The sequence below is a fragment of the Podarcis liolepis genome (assembly GCF_965112155.1).
Source record: "Podarcis liolepis genome assembly, chromosome: 1".
Lineage (NCBI taxonomy): Eukaryota > Metazoa > Chordata > Lepidosauria > Squamata > Lacertidae > Podarcis > Podarcis liolepis.
This window is the reverse complement of record NC_139554.1, coordinates 70,247,063-70,265,016: the sequence shown is the minus strand read 5'-3', so window position 1 is coordinate 70,265,016 and position 17,954 is coordinate 70,247,063. Positions and strand designations below refer to the sequence as shown.

General features: G+C 41.9%; 1 protein-coding gene across 5 annotated transcripts in view; it reads left to right on the top strand.

The window, feature by feature from the left end:
• TUB (TUB bipartite transcription factor) overlaps positions 1-10,625 on the top strand; it is a 128,276-nt gene extending 117,651 nt beyond the window's left edge. For all 5 annotated transcript variants that reach the window (XM_083478103.1, XM_083478101.1, XM_083478104.1 and 2 more), the window contains 5 exons: positions 1,119-1,231; positions 2,546-2,660; positions 5,291-5,389; positions 6,621-6,792; positions 7,937-10,625. In XM_083478103.1, coding sequence (XP_083334229.1) covers positions 1,119-1,231; positions 2,546-2,660; positions 5,291-5,389; positions 6,621-6,792; positions 7,937-8,070 — 633 coding nt within the window. In that variant the 3' untranslated portion in view covers positions 8,071-10,625. The remainder of the gene's footprint in view (positions 1-1,118; positions 1,232-2,545; positions 2,661-5,290; positions 5,390-6,620; positions 6,793-7,936) is intronic.
• The last annotated feature ends 7,329 nt before the right edge of the window (positions 10,626-17,954 follow it).

Below are 17,954 nucleotides of genomic sequence, written 5' to 3'. Positions count from 1 at the left end.
AAGTAACCAAGGAGTGGAATGGGAAGCTGCCTCTTAAAACATGCTCTTGCATCAGATATGGATAGTAAACAGGGCAGTTTCACACATTTCTAATTGCCATGTGGTGGCCATTGAATAGCAGTTCCAAGAGTCCATGCAGCTGACTTGATGTCTGGAATCAGCTTCGTATTGTAGATGGTCAAATTGTACAGAAGTACACGAAGTGTAATCCTACACATATTTATTCAGAAGTAAATCACACTGAAATCAATAGGACTTGCTCCCAGAGATGGGTCCATAAGATGCAGCCGTAGGTCAGCTCATTAGACCTCAGGGAAGTGCAACCCTGGTTTGGGATATTTAACATGCCATCCTGCCAGTCCATGTGGAAAGCCAATGCCACATGCTACAATAGCTCCATGGAGCTGGGAGTATGCTGAAATGATTTTCAGAAACATGTCAGAGTAGCTTGCATTCTCTTTTCTTTCTGAATGTATTAGCAACACATGGTACCTTGGGCTACAATCGCTTCGTGTTACAAACACTGCTAACCCGGAAGTAGTTACCTTGAGTTGCGAACTTTGCCCCAGGATGAGAATGGAAATTGTGTGGCAGCAGGAGGCCCTATTAGCGAAAGCGCGACTCGGGTTAAGAATAGACCTCCGGAATGAATTAAGTTCGTAACCCGAGGTACCACTGTATTGGGAAACTTGGGGAAAGGGTAATGCAATATTCACTCCCACGTGGCTTCAGGTAGTTGTCTTTTACTTTATACTTTGTCCTTAAAAGTCATTATGCTTGGAGAATTCAAGTGATTAGTAGTTGGACTCTCTACCCTTCTGACCTGAACTGGCATCTGTTTTCCTTTTACTTGAAGGAAACTGTTCAAGCTCAAATTAAACATTTAACAAAGTGTACCAGGTTTAATTATTTAAACCATAAATAATGGATCGGAAGTAGTTTCCTCTGCTGATTTTTTTTTACCCCTCCCCCTTTTTTTGCTAACTTTCCCTTTGGCCTTCTACATTTTTGCTGATGATACTAAACCCCAAGAAAATTAGAGTCTGTTTTCTTTTTCTGGTGGTTCTATCAGATTCTGCCTGGAGTGTGACGTTTTGTTCCACTTTCAAATTCCGCAGGTATTTTTGTTAGCTGGAAGAAAGCGAAAGAAGAGCAAAACCTCAAATTACCTCATCTCCATTGACCCTACAGACCTGTCACGAGGAGGAGAGAGTTTCATTGGAAAGCTAAGGTAAAGGTTTAGTTTTTTGAGGCAGGGACAGGGAACCTCTGGTCTTCCAGATGTTCTTAGACTCCAACTGCATCAGCTCCAGCCAGCATAGCCAGTGATAAAAGATGACAGGAGTTGGAGTCCAGTCACATCTGAAGGGCCACAGGCTCACCATCATTGATTTAGGGTATATTCTAAGATAATCAGATAAACATTTTGGGATTCAGGATACCAGTGGTAACACTGAAAGCAAACCTTTGATATCAGTCCCTGTTTACATTCCTACTACCTTCTTTAGCTCTTGATAGAAAGTCGCAATTGACAGCAATTCACAAAAGAATCAAGCGATCGCTGCTCCTCATTTTGCATAATGGAGCCAAAAGACTTCCTGTTATTTATTTATTTATTTGTTTATTTGCTGTCCATTCACCCACTGCAGTAACTTCAGAATGCTTGCAGCATAACTTGGTTTAATTACCCCCTTAATTAATTTTAACTACTATTTTTATTTACACAAGCTGGAGTGATTAAAGGGTGGTAAGGAAACTGGCATTCTAGCCTCCCAAGAGCATTGGGAAGAAGGGGGCTAATGAGAGATAGAAGTGCCACTGTAGCAGAGTCAGGAGATGGGGAAGAGCCAAAGTCATACCCTCCCAGGAACAGTGTCGCTGCGCATCCCTCCCTTGCTGCGACCCAGTCCATCACTCCCACCAGTGTGCTCGGCTGGCCTCCTCACCCCCTACCTCTTCTCACTGGGCGAGCCACTCCTGGGCATAGTGGATGAAGTGGTTGACTTGATCCAGGAAGACCTGAGTTCAAACCCCTTTTCAGCTATGAAGCTTGCTAGCAGCAGACACATATCTCACAGCCCAATATACCTCACCAGATTGTAGTGAGGATAAACAGGGGAAAGCCATGTACGCTACCCAGAGCTCTTTGAAGGAGAGGGGAGATACAAGTATTAATGACAGTGGTGAGTATTAATGCTGCATGATTTGCTTCAGGATAGAAGTATGCTTTTATGAAGGCTTCATAATTGGTTCACATGGGATCATATCTCTAGCCTTGATACATTTCTCTGAGATTTTGTGAAATTCATTTCAGAGTCTTATAGTAACGGTAGCTCAATCTGGCTTGCCTCTTATTGTATGCAGCCTCCAGAACCTCTGCACTCTCTGGGATTATGATATCCCAGATACACTGGAGAGAGAGAGACAGACAGACAGGCAGGCAGGCAGACAGACAGACAGACAGACATTCTGAGTGCTTAAGGCTCAAATGATGATAATCAGTAGCAGGCAATGAAGGTAATCCGTTGTTTTTCCTCTCTAATAGATCAAATCTTATGGGGACTAAGTTTACAGTGTATGATAACGGAGTAAACCCAATGAAAACAACGTTGAGCTTGGAGGCAAGTAATCTGCGCCAGGAGCTAGCTGCTATTTGCTACGTAAGTACCATTCATAAGCAGACGTTTTTCAGTAAGGTAATTAATAATCAAGCATGCAAAGCTGTACTAACCATTCAACACATTTGTGACCCACACCCATAACTAAATCAGGGACGCCCATCGGGGGAAGCCAGAGAGCAGTGATGCCTTTTGCCTGGTCAGTGCTGCGCTCAGACTGTCTTCCCAGCGCATCCTCCTCACCGCTATCACACTTGCTGAAAAATAAGAGGATGTCCAATGATTCCCCTGCTGTCTTGTGTAGTTCTTTTAACTGAGGAAGCCAGATGCTCCCCCATCCAGTTCAAATGAGGAACAGTGGCATCATGCCCAAGGGAGGTGCAGGGACCAAGTGCCTCTCGGAAACTATGACTACCTTTAGGAGCAGATTTTTCAGTGAGAAATGGGCACTGGCCTTGATGCTCTTACATTAAGTCTAGGTAAATAAATTGTGCAAGAGGGGTTCATTTCTCTAGGTTTATTATTGGACACCTGGGCCTCTTATGCAAAAGCAGATCACAGTGTATAATCAGAGGTGGTGTAAAACCAGAGTAAATGAGACTGGTGGCTGTGTCCGTTGATTCATTCTGGCCATAAGACTGAGAATATCTGCATCCATTTGCTAATGATAGTGACTGTTGTTTGCATGAGTCATTCCAACCCCAGCACAGATGTACTCGGGATTTCTTTACCCTCAAATGACCCATTTCTGCTCAAGTCCTAGACTTCCCTGGAGCAAATGCGACTTGCTGAAATGAGCATCTGATATACAAGATGCAAAATGCTCTTAGCTCACGATGATCACATGCTCCTTTGGTGTGCCTGGGTCAAGCAAACTGCTGGTTCCGCTGTGGATCTGAGTCATCCAGCCTGCTTTGAGTTGCACAAGCAAAGCCAAAGGTTGGCAGTAGATTCACAACCAATTGCCAGATATTACAGGACAGAAGAGAAACCCTAGCCAGCGTTCAATTTATAAAATGAGAGGTGCTTGGCCTGCCTCCAAATCATTTCCAGTGCATTGGAAACTGTCATCCTTAATTCTAAATGAACAGGACCTGGGTGAAAGAAAGACTCTGCAAATGATCGAAGTTCTTTCATAAGTTATTAGGTTCAGTCCTGATATTTAAAATGGACTCTCAAGGCAAAGGCTTGCATCAGATTAAGCCCTATGCAGGCAACCCCCCCCCCCATTTACATGGGGGTTACGTTCCAAGGCACTGCACATTTAAGTGAAATCATGTATGTTTGAAACACCATTGAAAAAGCCTGCAAACACCCTGTTCTGCTCCTTTTTGTGACATTTTTGGGTCCCTTCCAGGTTCTGTGCAATGCGCTTGTGCACGGTTGCACATATATTGAAAGTGCTTAAATAGGGGGGGGGGGTTGCTGTACCTTGTGCAAGCTTCTTTGTATTAAGATCAGCAACGTGCTGGAAGCAAGAAAGTCTGAGAAACTCAGGAACCACTCATCACAAAAGTTTGTTTGTTTAATATATTGTATTTACACATTGCTTTCCCACCATGCTGGGATTCAAGAGGTATTTGAGTAAAGCACTTCAGATGTCTTTTAAGATCATACACTGCATGGTCATTTTGTATATTATAGCCCACATTTGGGAGCATTCTTGGTTACATATCTGTGGAAGAATGTGTGCATGCTTTCATAGTCCACCTCACAGGATTATGTGCAAAAAAGTTGCATGAGTGGATGATCAATTCCGACAAAAAATTCCCCATGCCTGTGTGCATAGGAGATGTCCCCAAAACGCCACATTCTATGCAAATTGCTGAATCGGATCAGAAGTGGCCCCAAAATACATATTCACTTAAGTCCTGGGTGTGTACATTTTCAAACACTCATGACTTTAGAGAAAACCCAGGATCCTGAATGGCTTTCAAAACAAGGCAGTCCTACAGAAATGGCACTGCTGCTGATTAATAAATCTACAGCTGCACCTAATGGCCATAGTTAGAACTGCAGCAGAAGAGAGATTCCAGCCAAGTCCTTAGAAATATAACAATTAGTGAGAAATTGTCTGTTGCTGACCTCTTGACCACTTACATGCAATTTAGTTTGCATAAAACTGTGACATGGACCTCAGTTCCCAGTTATCAAGTTGGGCTGCAGTTTTTGTACTACTACCGTTGAAATAAGTGTGTGCAACTGACGACGCAGTTTTTGCAGTTGTGCACTTAACATTACTCAACTGTGATAATGGGTTAGAATTCACCTGCTTGTGTGTGCTGGGTGCAGTTTAGAACAACTTGCAATCACAAAAATAAGGTGGGTCCTGAAAATATGCACTAACTGTCAAAAGCCACTTGTTGCGTTCTTGTTAATGATACTTGTTGTTGGGTAGCGCAGAGCTGTAGCCGGTGCTGAAGTGTCTGCACATGTTTAAACTTTATGCAAAGTATGTTTTATGAACCACCTACATTTTCCCTTTCCCCATGAACTTACAAGATAAAATTGAATATTTCGGGACACTGTTGGCCAACAGTGGGGTGGCTTTGTAGCAACACCTTTGTCGGCTAATTACTGTTTTATCATCAGTGATATTTGTTTGGAAAGACTGACTTCCAAAGGAAAGATTTGTGGTATTCAAAATGCTTCTCCTATTCATTTCAAAACAGGAAACAAATGTTTTGGGGTTTAAAGGTCCTCGTAAGATGAGTGTCATCATACCAGGGATGAATATGGACCATGAGAGAGTTTCCATCAGGCCACGCAATGTAAGTCACTCTTCTCAGTAAAACTAGCTCACCTGCAATGACTGTGGGCGCATTTGTTTAAGCTAAGGGTTTGCCAGCCTCTTCATAATGAGTCTCAAGTGTGTGTGGGAGGGTGCATACTAAGCAAGTTGTTGTTGATGATGATACATTTAAATATCTAAAATAAAAGTAAATGTCACAGGCTGTGGAGGAGGGATACTGGAGATACAAAAAACCTAGCTGCCATAAAGCAGTGATAGAACAGATGCTTTTCATGCCAAAGGTTCCACATTCAATCACTAGCATTTCCAGATTAGGAGAGAACTGTCTAAGTTCTGTCTTAGTACTGTGTGCTAGGTTCCTAATCTGAGTTTCACAGATTACTGCAGGTGAGATTTACCCAAGGTGCTGGTCAATAATATTCTCATGGCTGCAGCTGCCTATGCCAATTTCTTCTTCTAAGTTCCATGTGCAGAAGCAGACGTGTTTAGCTCATCTCCAGAGACAACTACATTCAACTAACTTCTACTCATAGTAGACACTGAAATTAAGAAGCATGAGTAATCTAGGTCCATTAATTTCAGTGAGTCTACAGTTGAGTGGAAGCTAGCTGACAACAACACTCAGTGCGAGGAATTCAAGGAACTTAAGCATTGTCATGGACCTTTAACCCCGTGAGCATTGCAAAAAGCTGCTTTCACTGTGGTATGGTAAAATTCAGTGCACAGAGCTCTGTGCTTGCTGTCAGGGTTGCCACTCTTCTGCGCGTGGTACCGGTGGCTTCTCACATCTGCATACATAAAAGCTGTCATGCTTGCTGAAGTTGTGAGAATGGGTCATTAACAAGGAGCCTCTGAATGATAGGTGGCTTTTCTTTTTTAGCAAATACAGTCTGCACAAGATACTAGTGGCTACAGCTCTGCATACAGAGAAGCTGTCATGTTAGCTTAAATCATGTATCTCAGGAGTTTCCCTGATTCATATTTAATATATGAAATCTTTAAATAAAAAAGCCACTTGTCTCTTTGTCATGGTCTTCAATCTCATCACCAATAAAGGAGACACTTGGAGAATAGTTTTGGCATCTGACCTTGAAGTGTGGGCAGACAGATATGGGAGATATGGGGGCTGCATGTAAAGACTGTTTTTTGAGAGAGTGATGGCATGGGGGTGGGCACATTCTGATGTTGCATAAACCAAAAGTAAAAAGTGGGCTTTTGCTAAAATGATGTCTTTTCCTTGGCTTTCATAGGAGCATGAAACTCTCCTGGCAAGGTGGCAGAATAAAAACACAGAAAGTGTCATTGAGCTTCACAACAAAACTCCAGTCTGGAACGATGACACCCAGTCTTACGTTTTAAATTTCCACGGTCGCGTGACACAGGCCTCAGTGAAAAATTTTCAAATTATTCACGATAATGATCGTAAGTACAGCTGCTATAGCAAAACTGCCTGGAAATGCTGTTTATTTGTCTGAAATCTGATAAACAGAGGGAGAGAGAGGGAGAGAGGGAGAGAGAGAGTGAGAGCGAGAGAGAGAGATTCTGTTTTTCTTACACTTTGCTCAGTGTCCAGTCCCCCAACCGTTCTGTGGATGCAAAGGCTTGACACAGAAGATGAGGATGTAGGGCAGCCTGGTCTAACCTGGTGCTTTCTAGATGTCTTAGGGTACAGCTCATACCATCCTTCACCATTGGCCACGCTGGCAGGGGTTGACAGGAGGTATAGTCCTAAACATCTGAAGGCTACCAGACTGGGGATGGCTGAACTACTAATAACTAGTTCACAGAATTAACCAACACCGAGCAATTTGACTTCACCATGGAACTTAGAGCATGTACTAGTTTTTGAGAAAGTTGGAAGGTTATAGCTTTTGGTGGTGTACACACTCATTTGCTATTGTCACTGTTGTCTCTAGTTAAATAGGTTTTGCAGGTTGCTATTTTTTTAATATGGCCACCGAAAGTGATGAAACCTGAAACAGAGGTAGTGGAATGAGCATGCGCACCATGGGGATCAAGGCCTTTGCTACACTGTGATGTGCCCCACAGTTTATGGGGAGAGGAGACTTACACCCCTTAACATTTGCCTGGCTGGAAAGGATTAACAGTGAAGGCAAAGAGTGCTGGGAAAGGTTACTATAGAGTGAGTTCAGTCAGGGTAGCAGGCTGGGGAGCTGAGGTGGGGGCGGGGGAGAAGGATGCTTTGCCCCGTCTCTTCCTGATTGCTGCAGCTGCCTTCCGCTTCTCTATTCATCTCATCTGCATCTCTGTATCCTTTTTCTGTTTCCTGGCTCTGCCCTTTATGAGGACATCCTTGGTATGAGAGGAAGCGCCAGGCAATTCACAGCTGGCCAGCATCTCAATCATGCCCCTTTCAACTTTCTAAAGGAAACTGTCTCCCAGGCTGAATTCATTGAATCTGGGTGGTGAAAATGATTTTTCATCTTCCCCTGCTTTATATTTTGGACTGCAAGTTAGTGTGACACACACTCAATACACAGAACCTTATATTGATGTCCTTGTACTGTGTTTCTTTACTCCCCACCTCACCCCCACCCTCTTTCAGCTGACTATATTGTGATGCAGTTTGGCCGTGTGGCAGAAGATATTTTCACTATGGACTACAACTACCCAATGTGTGCACTTCAAGCCTTTGCTATTGCCCTGTCCAGTTTTGACAGCAAGCTGGCTTGTGAGTGAACTAGCTTACATCCCAGTCTCACTACCACCAGGACCACATGCCACCAGAAGGAGGAGGAGTAAAGAGATGTTCCAGGTTTTTCTCTGGTGTCATCACTGGTTTCATGTTTTAACGGGGCAGGTAAAATTTGCTTTTTTGAAGGACCAACCCTTTTGCTGGAGAGAAAATATTTTAAAATTCAGGACTTTCAGGAAATATTTTTTTTCCATCTAGTCTCTATTTTTTTCTGGAAGGGGCATCAGAGATCTGTAAATAGAAATCCTATCTTATGTCCTCAGTTATGTGATGAAGATGTGCCATGACGTACTGTATCATGGCTTAAAGTGAAAACACCATCGAGAGTGGTGCTTTTTCTTCTTCTTTCCTAAATCCATGACAGCTACCGCAACACAAATCTGGTTTTAGATTTAAGAAGTATTCAGAGGCTGTAAGCATACCTCAAGATCGCGTTAAATTCCTTGAGAGCTTCACATCACCCACTTTAGAAACAAGACCACGGGAAAGATGCACTTTAAAAACACACACACGCACCCAGAGATGAAGGTAGCATTTGGTCTCAAGGCCAAGACCAAACTTAATTTGTTATATTGCTTACGTGGGAGGGGCCTGATGAATTTTTAGTCATGATGGGAGATGGGCGAGAGAGAAACAGGAAGCACAAATTAATGTTGCACAAGTCACTTGTTAGCAAAGTTGTCATTTTATAGACGTGTTTTAATTTAAACCTTACTTTCAAATGCAAAGTCATTGTTATTTTTAAAGGAGAGAATCTGCACTCTTGCAAAATTGCCATATGGATGCTAGAAATTATGTTATCTCATAAGTCATATCTGGGGAACTTCCTGTTATCATCAAGAGCACGCATTCAGTTTGCATGTATGATGCCTTGGGTTCAATCTGTGGCACATTCAGTAAACACAGAGTTGTGGGACCTGTGACCCTCCAGGTTTTGCTTGATTTCACCTCCCAAGCATGGCCAATGCTTGGGGGTGAGGGGGTTTGTAGTCCAGCAACACCCAGAGGTCTGCAGGTTCCACTTTTCTGATCTTAAGATTCTGAAGAGCTGGGCTGGAAGACTTGAAGAACTGCTGCTCATGAACATTGTCAATATTGAGCTGGCTAAATTCAGGTCACCTCCATATGTTCTGTATGGCACTCAGTTACTCGGATGAAGACCTCTTCAGACAACTGCCTCTGTGGCAGCTGTTTAGAAGATAATGCAGTTATTGCAAAATGTTACGATTACAAAATATGTCCTGCCCTTTTGAGGACAAAATCTAGAATTACCATATGCTAAACCTACAGTGACTGATACTGTCCACGTATCTGTTTTCATAGAAAGGACTATTAAGTTGCACATTGATGTGAAAATACCACCTACCGAGACTGAGCCAGTTTGCTGTGCAAGTGTATTTTAGGTTACACGCAAAAGTGGACATGAAAATTTGTGGCGGACATGCAAATTTATTTTTTAAAGTGTCCCAGTTTTAAATATATACTATGCTGCCTTTTAATTACTAGATCAAAATGTTTCAGAAGAGTACAGGCTGTTGAATATCCTAATTTCTTGTATTTTAAGTTCAGAAAAAGGTACTACAAATTGAGCTGAAAGGATGGTTCGCCACTTTGGTCCAGATTCAGAGGGAGCATGCAGTAAGGCAAAGCACACAGCTTGGGAGAAACCAAGGTGCCATGCGAGTTGTAGGAAGACACTCTTTCTTGGCCATATCAAGAGAAGGCTGGGAATAAACAGCTTCACCACCAATACCATACAAGGGTTACCGGGATTCACTTTGGATGTATGTCATTGTGTAGTGGGCAAGAAATATTTCAAAATCTCCCCTCCTAAGCTAATACACATTAGCATTCTATTATTGGATGACAACAAAGCAGGGATCATGCCCCAAGATGTGGAGAAACCCTAATATAATGACAGTTCACACAGCACAAGGATTCACCCAACCCAGTGAATTTCCATTTTCTGTGGGATGATAGCCGATTGTGAGAGTGGTGAAATACTTTCATGTGGCCATGCAATATGCAAGGAAAGAGATTTACGGCATCCCAGATTATGGATTAGCTAAAAACCCACTGCAAAACTCTGCCAATGAACTCTACATAAAAATCTGATAGAAGAGCTTTATGGCAGAATCCAAAAGAGCCTTATTCAACATTATTATTTTTATTTTAAATATTTATATGCCAGTCTTCACCCTATTTAGGATTTCAGGAGCAATTGTATCATGATACATATACAATAATAAAACAGTTAAAAATTGCAATGTTAGAATGCCTAGGTAAAGAATAACACATTTGCCTGGCGCCAAAGATTGCAACATAGGTGTCAAGCTAGCCTTTTTTTTTAAGAGAGGACATGGCATGAAAGAGGAAAAACTGCTGGAAAAAAAGCCTTTCTTTTGTTTGTTTTTTATTTACATGTATTTATAAACCACTTAATATTTAGAAAAAATCCAAAGTGGCATACATAATTTTTTAAAAATACAACCTAATTTCAAAAATCCTCATTGACCAGTGAAATAAAATAACTTGCTAATGTTGCTTATTGGCGTCAGTTGTTTAAATAGCATACCTTCACTAATCTTAAAGCAAGAGCAGATTGATATTAGAAGAATTAGATTTAGGCTGATTTCTGTGGACCTGTTCTCCGAGAAAGAGTGTTGCAGCCTCAGAAACGTGACCCTCAGCCAACCAGACATTTCCTCCAATTTACCAAATATTTGTATGATAAGAAAATAAGATCCAAGGACACGGCTGTGATGGGAGTTTATATCTATCTGGACTGTGTGATTTTAGATATTCAGATAATTATGTTCTGTGTATTTGCCCCCTGTGGGGAGGTAGATTTTTACAAAGAAGGGAGCAAGCGGATTTCCTTGTTCAAGTGTGCATTTGAATTATGGTTGCTTTTTAATGCCTTTATTTCATAGATTCTTTCAGCAAGGCAAAGGGGACTCAGTGGGATTATCAGTAGCAATTCTTTCCAAAGTGGGTAGCTGGGAAGACTTGAGTGAGAGTTTGTTCATGCCTTGGGCCAAGTTATCAAAATATTCTAAACAGGGAGAATTGTTGCTGTCTTTCCCCACCATCAGTCATTACAGAAAAGACATGCATTAAGCACCAAAGGATTTCAGGTTTTAGATTACTAGAGATTTGGATTCAGGGGCACCTTATCAAAGTGCATGCGAGGGAAGCAAGATTCACAGCAACAAATTAGGCTTTTTAAAAAAATTCTTTGTGGCTGGAAACCAAAACAACTGTGAAGAGCTTACTTACTCCGCCAAACCTTTATTAGGCATTACAATTCTAGGCCAACATAAAACATCCATATATAAAATTTTAAAATATATACGAATAAACAGCCATGCAAAATATATAATGATGAGGATTTTAATTGGGATTTCTTCCCGCTAAATAGTGCCATTCACCACCCGAAGACAGACTGTTGACAAAAACTCAACCACCCTTGCCGTTACTTCCAGGTTGATGTCAGACAGATAGAATCTGATATTTTCATTGTGCCATGATGTTAGACTACCCCAAAAAGAGGATAGCACACATTTTATGTAACTGGTTGTACAATGGACAGTAGAAAAGAATTTGTTCTACCGTGTCCGGAACATTCAAAGAACATCCACAATGTCTGTCATTTCTGGGAAAATTTCAAGAGCAAGCATTTGCAAGGCCTTAAGTGCAGTAACCAAATAGTCTTAAGGAAATAATAATCATAAAGGATAGCGCTTTGGAGAAAAAGGTGTTTCGATTGCCGAAAGAATCTACATCTCTGCGTTTTACAGCACCCTTGTTCGTTAGGAGGACTTGAATAGGTCAAGTGTTTGGGCAGCTGGGCTGGGCAAGATGGTTTATAAAGTTATGCATTGAATGGGGGGAAAAGTGGATGCCTCCCAACATTACCAGAACTTAGGGGTCAGCCAGTGAAATTGATCACGAAGCTGTTTGTTCACACAATGCATGATTAATAAATGGAATGTTCTGCCACAAGGTGAAGCTTTGGGCACCAGCATGGCACTTTCAGAAAGGAGCAGACATTCTTGGGCTATTAAACATCATAGCTAAAAGGGTATCCAGGTTTAGATGCAAAATGTTACTGAATTGGGTTTTTTTTGGGGGGGGTACCGGTTACTTAAGTTCTCAAAGGGGGTGAACTGCTTCCAGGGCTCCCTCCTTCCTGGAAGTTTTACGCTGCTCCAAAAAGCATTGCTCTAATCCCAGGTGTGTGGAGAGTGGCTGTAGTTTCTCAGTGATGAGGAAAACAACTCGGCATGCACTCAGGTGGAGCACTGAGGCTGACATTTGGCCCTAGCACCTGTCTCAAATGCCAGCCTCAGTGCTCTACCTGAGCGCAAAGCTGAGTTGTTTTCCTCTTCACTGAGAAACTACAGCCACTCTCCACATACCTGGGATTAGAGCAACGCTTTTTGGAGCAGAGCATACTAAATGGTAACCATGTTCACAAAGAAAATCAGGATTTATATATATATATATATATATATATATATATATATATATATACACCAAAACCTGCATTCCTGTACCCGTGAAAATCTACGAAAACAAATATATATATATTTATATATACAGGGTGAATCTTTTAAAAGAGGCCTTGTGGAGCATGTGTACTCTGTATCCACGGGCCTCTTTTAAAGGACTCACCCTGTATACACACACACACACACACACACACACACTCTTAAGAAAAAACAATATATATTTGTTTTTGAATACTGACTGACTGCTTTTCTAACAAAAGCACCTAAGGCCACAACAAAACCCATATTTCACGCATGTAGCTGGTGTACAGCATCATCCTAGACACAAATGCAATCCTCTGAATAAGGAGAAAATGCAATATCCTGGCCATATAAGAACATACCTGTTCTCCGCACAGTGTTATTCTTAGAAATGGCATTATTCTAGCAGCAGAGAAATATCAAGGTGATTGTTGTGTAAATGCCAGAGAAATAAAGGATTAGGGTGAGCAAGGTTCTGTCGCTCATGCAGAATGAAAATGAAAGGCAAATAAACTAAAGCCGACTTATAAAACACTCTAGAAAGTATATTCTATTTCTGTCCCACCTATATTGCTCCAATGGCTGTCATTACTAAAGGTTATGCTGCAACTGCTTGCCTATCCAGAGGCTGCCACCCTAAATATACTAAGGAGCAGGCAAGCATGGGGTGCCACTCTTGGCGTAGTTGGTTTTCTTCTACAAATCTGACTTAGAGGCTACTGGGTTGTGTCCGGTTTCAATCACCTCCAAAAGAAAAGAGGCACTAGTTGAAGGCACTTTCATAATACAAACCTCACCATGTTTACACAGAAACAGGTCCCTGTCAGTTCACTTGACTTGCATTATTCCGACAGAGTAAAAACTGCAGAAGGCCCAACATATTTGATAGTCCATTCGAGATAGGTTGCCCTGCACACAGATCCTAGGCACACTTACTGAAAGGTTCATTCCCACTTAGAATCATAGAATCATAGAATCATAGAGTTGGAAGAGACCACAAGGACCATCGAGTCCAACCCCCTGCCAAGCAGGAAACAACTTGGTTCAATGGCTAAATAAGTGCGCTCAGCATTACAAACTAAAGGAGTCATCTTTGTTAGCAAAGGAAAATAGATTCCATAGCTCACTTTTATGCACATCCCTGTCCCTGTGGGCACCCAAGTCTTAGGCTGTAGGTGGGCTCCTGTGGGGGGTGGGGGTAAAGAAATAAAAGTTCACCTCCTTTTCTGCTATAATTCCTTCTCCAACCCCTCCTGGTTTAACTTTTCACGTTCTTCTTTAGAAGCAGCATTCTGTGGAATCGGAAGTAAATGATAAGTGTCTCTTAAGATGATGCTTGCAATCTGCATTTTTAATAATAATAATAATAATAATATTTTTTAATTTATACCCTGCCCAGCACTCTGGGTGGCTTCCAAAACATATAAAAATATAATAAAACACCAAACATTAATAGTAACAATCAGATCCGATATAAAAAATGTCACAGTAACCTTAAAACAAACAACTTCTATCAAATAAAGCAATACTGAATAAGCCATTAAGATCTAATAGTAAACAGTAAAATTAAACAGCAGCAAATAATAATTAAACAGTTTACACTTATCAATTACAATAATTACTAATCTATAATCAATAAAAATAACAGCGAATCGCAATGCATAAAAATACCACAAAAGCATATACTTATATTTTAAATCTTCTGTCCAGTTTATCAAGAGCACCTTTTAAATTTATGGATGACTTGCTAAAAAGAACCACACTTCTGCTTAATTAAGCTTTGCAACAGCAATTCCTCCCTGCAGGAGAGGGTGACCTCTTTGGGTAGTCTGCCCCCAGAAACTAATTTTATCCAATGGATGCCTGCCTGTGTGCTCTAGTGGGGGTGGGATTTCCCAGTGGCTAGAGCTGGCCATCCAGTTGAGGCCCTTGAGTCACTGATGGCAATGAAGCAGGCCAAATGATGTCTAGAGCATGAGTGGCACAAGACCTGATACGAAGTTGAGTGAACAGAACTTAGTGCACATAATGATACATACTATAAGATGGTGCAGGCGGTGAAGGTCTACTTGGCATCCTTGTTCGCATCCTCAAGTAGCCACCTGGTGAAACTCTCCAGAGGGGTCTGCTGACACGAGCTTCGGTGACCCGGCAACAAAGTAGCTCGTCTCTCTGCAGCACACAAGGATAGTGTGGCTTTTATTGCAGATATGTAGAGGTTTGTCAGCAGATGGGTACAGTGGTACCTCAGGATACATACGCTTCAGGTTACAGACTCCGCTAACCCAGAAATATTACCTCGGGTTAAGAACTTTGCTTTCAGGATGAGAACAGAAATTGTGCTCCAGCGGCACGACAGCAGCAGAAGGCCCCATTAGCTAAAGTGGTGCTTCAGGTTAAGAACAGTTTCAGGTTAAGAACGGACCTCCGGAATGGATTAAGTACTTAACCCGAGGTACCACTGTATATGGAAAGGGTTTCTAAAAGCAGAAGTTTGAAAACTAACCCTCTAACATGTTTGTTACCAGAATGCTTTCGACAGAAGCCATGGCTGTAGAAAGCAGGTACCAGTTTGTAGTGCAGGTATGCCCTATACTGTCCTGGATTTTACGCCAGCCTGTTTCATTGCATCCCAAAACAGCAAAATCCATCAGCCCGCCTGTTTAATGTGCCTTATTCATGAGACACTTTATGATTTGCTACATTTTGATACCTAGGCAGCTTTAGTGAAAGCATGAATGGGCAAAGAACAAAAAGCCGTGTGCAGTGGCAAACCGACAAATCAGTCAAGCCCCCCTGCCCCCAAATTTGGAAGATTGCATGAATGGTTGAATTATCTAGAGATATTTCCAAACAGTCAAGAAATAACTTTGGTTATGGTTGTTTCATTTTTGTAAACACACAGCCTTGGAGGAAAAAGCATTTGTTGACCTCCTGGGTTATTTCCCCGCCATTTGAAAGCATTGGCTGCCAGCATGAAATGTACATTGGATTTCTTTTGAAAGCAGCGTTTGAAACTTCTGTGATACCAACGTATAAATAAAAGTGCCACTATTTTAGGTAATGCAGTAATGTGGTGCAGGAAAAAGTCCTGCAAGGCAAGCATTTTAAAAGCTGGAAAGCTCAAACACTCTGGACAAATGTAGCACACTAAGTGGCAGAGTGCAATCTCTGTCCCTAAAACAACTTGCAAAGAGATTTGGGTTACATGGGTGTGCCTTGAGGCTGTACAACAAAATGTAAGTTTGGTGATTGTTTGGTATGAAATAAAAGAAACACAAATGTTTGGAGGGCTAGGGCCAAATATTTATCCATTGTAATATGCATTATATATACTTAGCCAAATTCAAAATCTTTAACGCTAAGGGCTGCTTCTGATGTTGTGAAAGGAGGCTGCTATCGTGTTTGCTCAGTTAGGCCCCTCCATCAACACAAACAGTCCTGTGACAATATCTAAAGATTTATGTTTGCACAGGAAATTGACTTGGTAAGATGTCTTCAGCAACTAATCAGATCAGATCATTGATCTCCCACCAACCTTTCTAGTTCTGTCCTTACTTGGGCATTTAGGAGAGACTGGCTGGAAGTTAATCCATGAAAAATCTACCTGCAGCACAGGTCGCATCTAAATTAGGACTCATGGGAGAAACATCACCTTAACTTTTCTATCTGTAGGTTTGAATTCCTCGCTTTTTGTGTGATTACTTGGTGGCACCTGAGGGCATCAGCAGCACTCTGATATGCCGGATGTAGCTGCTATTGGTATTGTGCCCCCAACCAATGCTTATATTGGAGGCATGGAGGAATTAAATGGTGACCCACCTGTGTGGTGCAGGTTGGAGCTCTGGACCAGAAAACAACAAAAAGGGTGGTCCAGGGCAGGCACCAGCAGTGGGTTCTGCTAGGGATCAGGTGTCCTGACAGTTGCCCATTAATGCCAAGGGGGTGAAGCCAGCCCTGAGTTTTACCTCCAGCTCAGGATCCACAATCAAGCTTGGTGACTTTCCAACTTTAAATCTAGTGATATTCTCTGCCTTCTCCAGAGTGGGGACCTGGCCAAAGACTCTCTTGGATTTTGTTTGGAAATCAGCAAGCTGTATTGCAGCTTATCAAGCTTCTCTGAGGCTCAGCATGGCTGGGATGAGCCCCTGCAGGACAGGGGTCTGGCCTCCACAGCAAACACTGGCTGTCCCTGTTCAGAGAGAAGGGAAGAGTCAGTGGCAAGCACAATTGTCAACTGGTGACCAAGGCCAGCCAAAATGTGTGGACTCCTGACCCCAACCTCCCACTAACTTCTTTGTAGAATCATCCAGCCAGCATTTGCGGGGCGGGGGGGGGGGCGCGGTTCTTATAAAGAATATGGCAAAAAGCATTTCAATCTCTTTCCACTTTACTTACTTTGAACTTCCTTCAGTTTAAAAAATGTCACTGACAGCCTCAGTTTCCCGTGAGTAATTCTAACTCACACTCTCTCAATGCATGGGCCCTATATTTTAGAATGAGATCAACCGTAATGGGGGGAAACCCCCAGTGCAGTTTGCAAAAATCAGATTTTGCCATTCTGGTTTCTGTGAAAGGCTTATTAAAATGTAATTGTAAGGACAAAACAAGGATGTCCCAGGAAGTTGCGGCACTGAAAGTTGTACTTAACAGTTTTTCAGACAGCTGGATCACTGCTGTCCTTTGGTTCAATGGCCAGCGAAGAATATGTGAGCCTGAACTGTGGAAAAAACCCATAAATGAGAACCAAACTGGAGACAGAATTGTGTGATGTTATTCTGAAGGATCTGTCCTGTAACTGACCAGGTGGTTGCTCGAGTATAATATAGAGAGAGCGCCAGGCATACGTATTTGTAGGATTAAGCCCAGATGTTCTGTTTCATCAAAGATGCGTTTTAAAACCCAGCTGACTTTTCAATTGTAAAAAAGCAGAAAACTGGAGATGCTAGGTGAACAAGGTTTGCTAGCAGTGTTGTCTCCCATGGCTAACATTTTCTAATTCATCACTGTGCCTTTCTTAAAACAAACCAATGATCATTCTAGTAGAATTTGACAATGTTCCTGTCTCAATTTGTTTTAAATTGTCTTTGGGTTTTAAACAAAACATGGGTGGGAGTGGGCTAAGAGGAATTAGGACCGAACAAATATTTAATTAGTCATATTTTTGCATAATGCTTAGAATGTGTTCTGTCCATTTGCACAAGACTGTCTTGTCCTGTTGGAGCAGTCAGGCATTCTTTCGTTCGTTCGTTTCAAACTATATGGAGTTTTAGATAAATCTGAGGGGGGAAATGTGCTTTTATGAAGTCAATTTTTAAAGAAACACTTTGGTA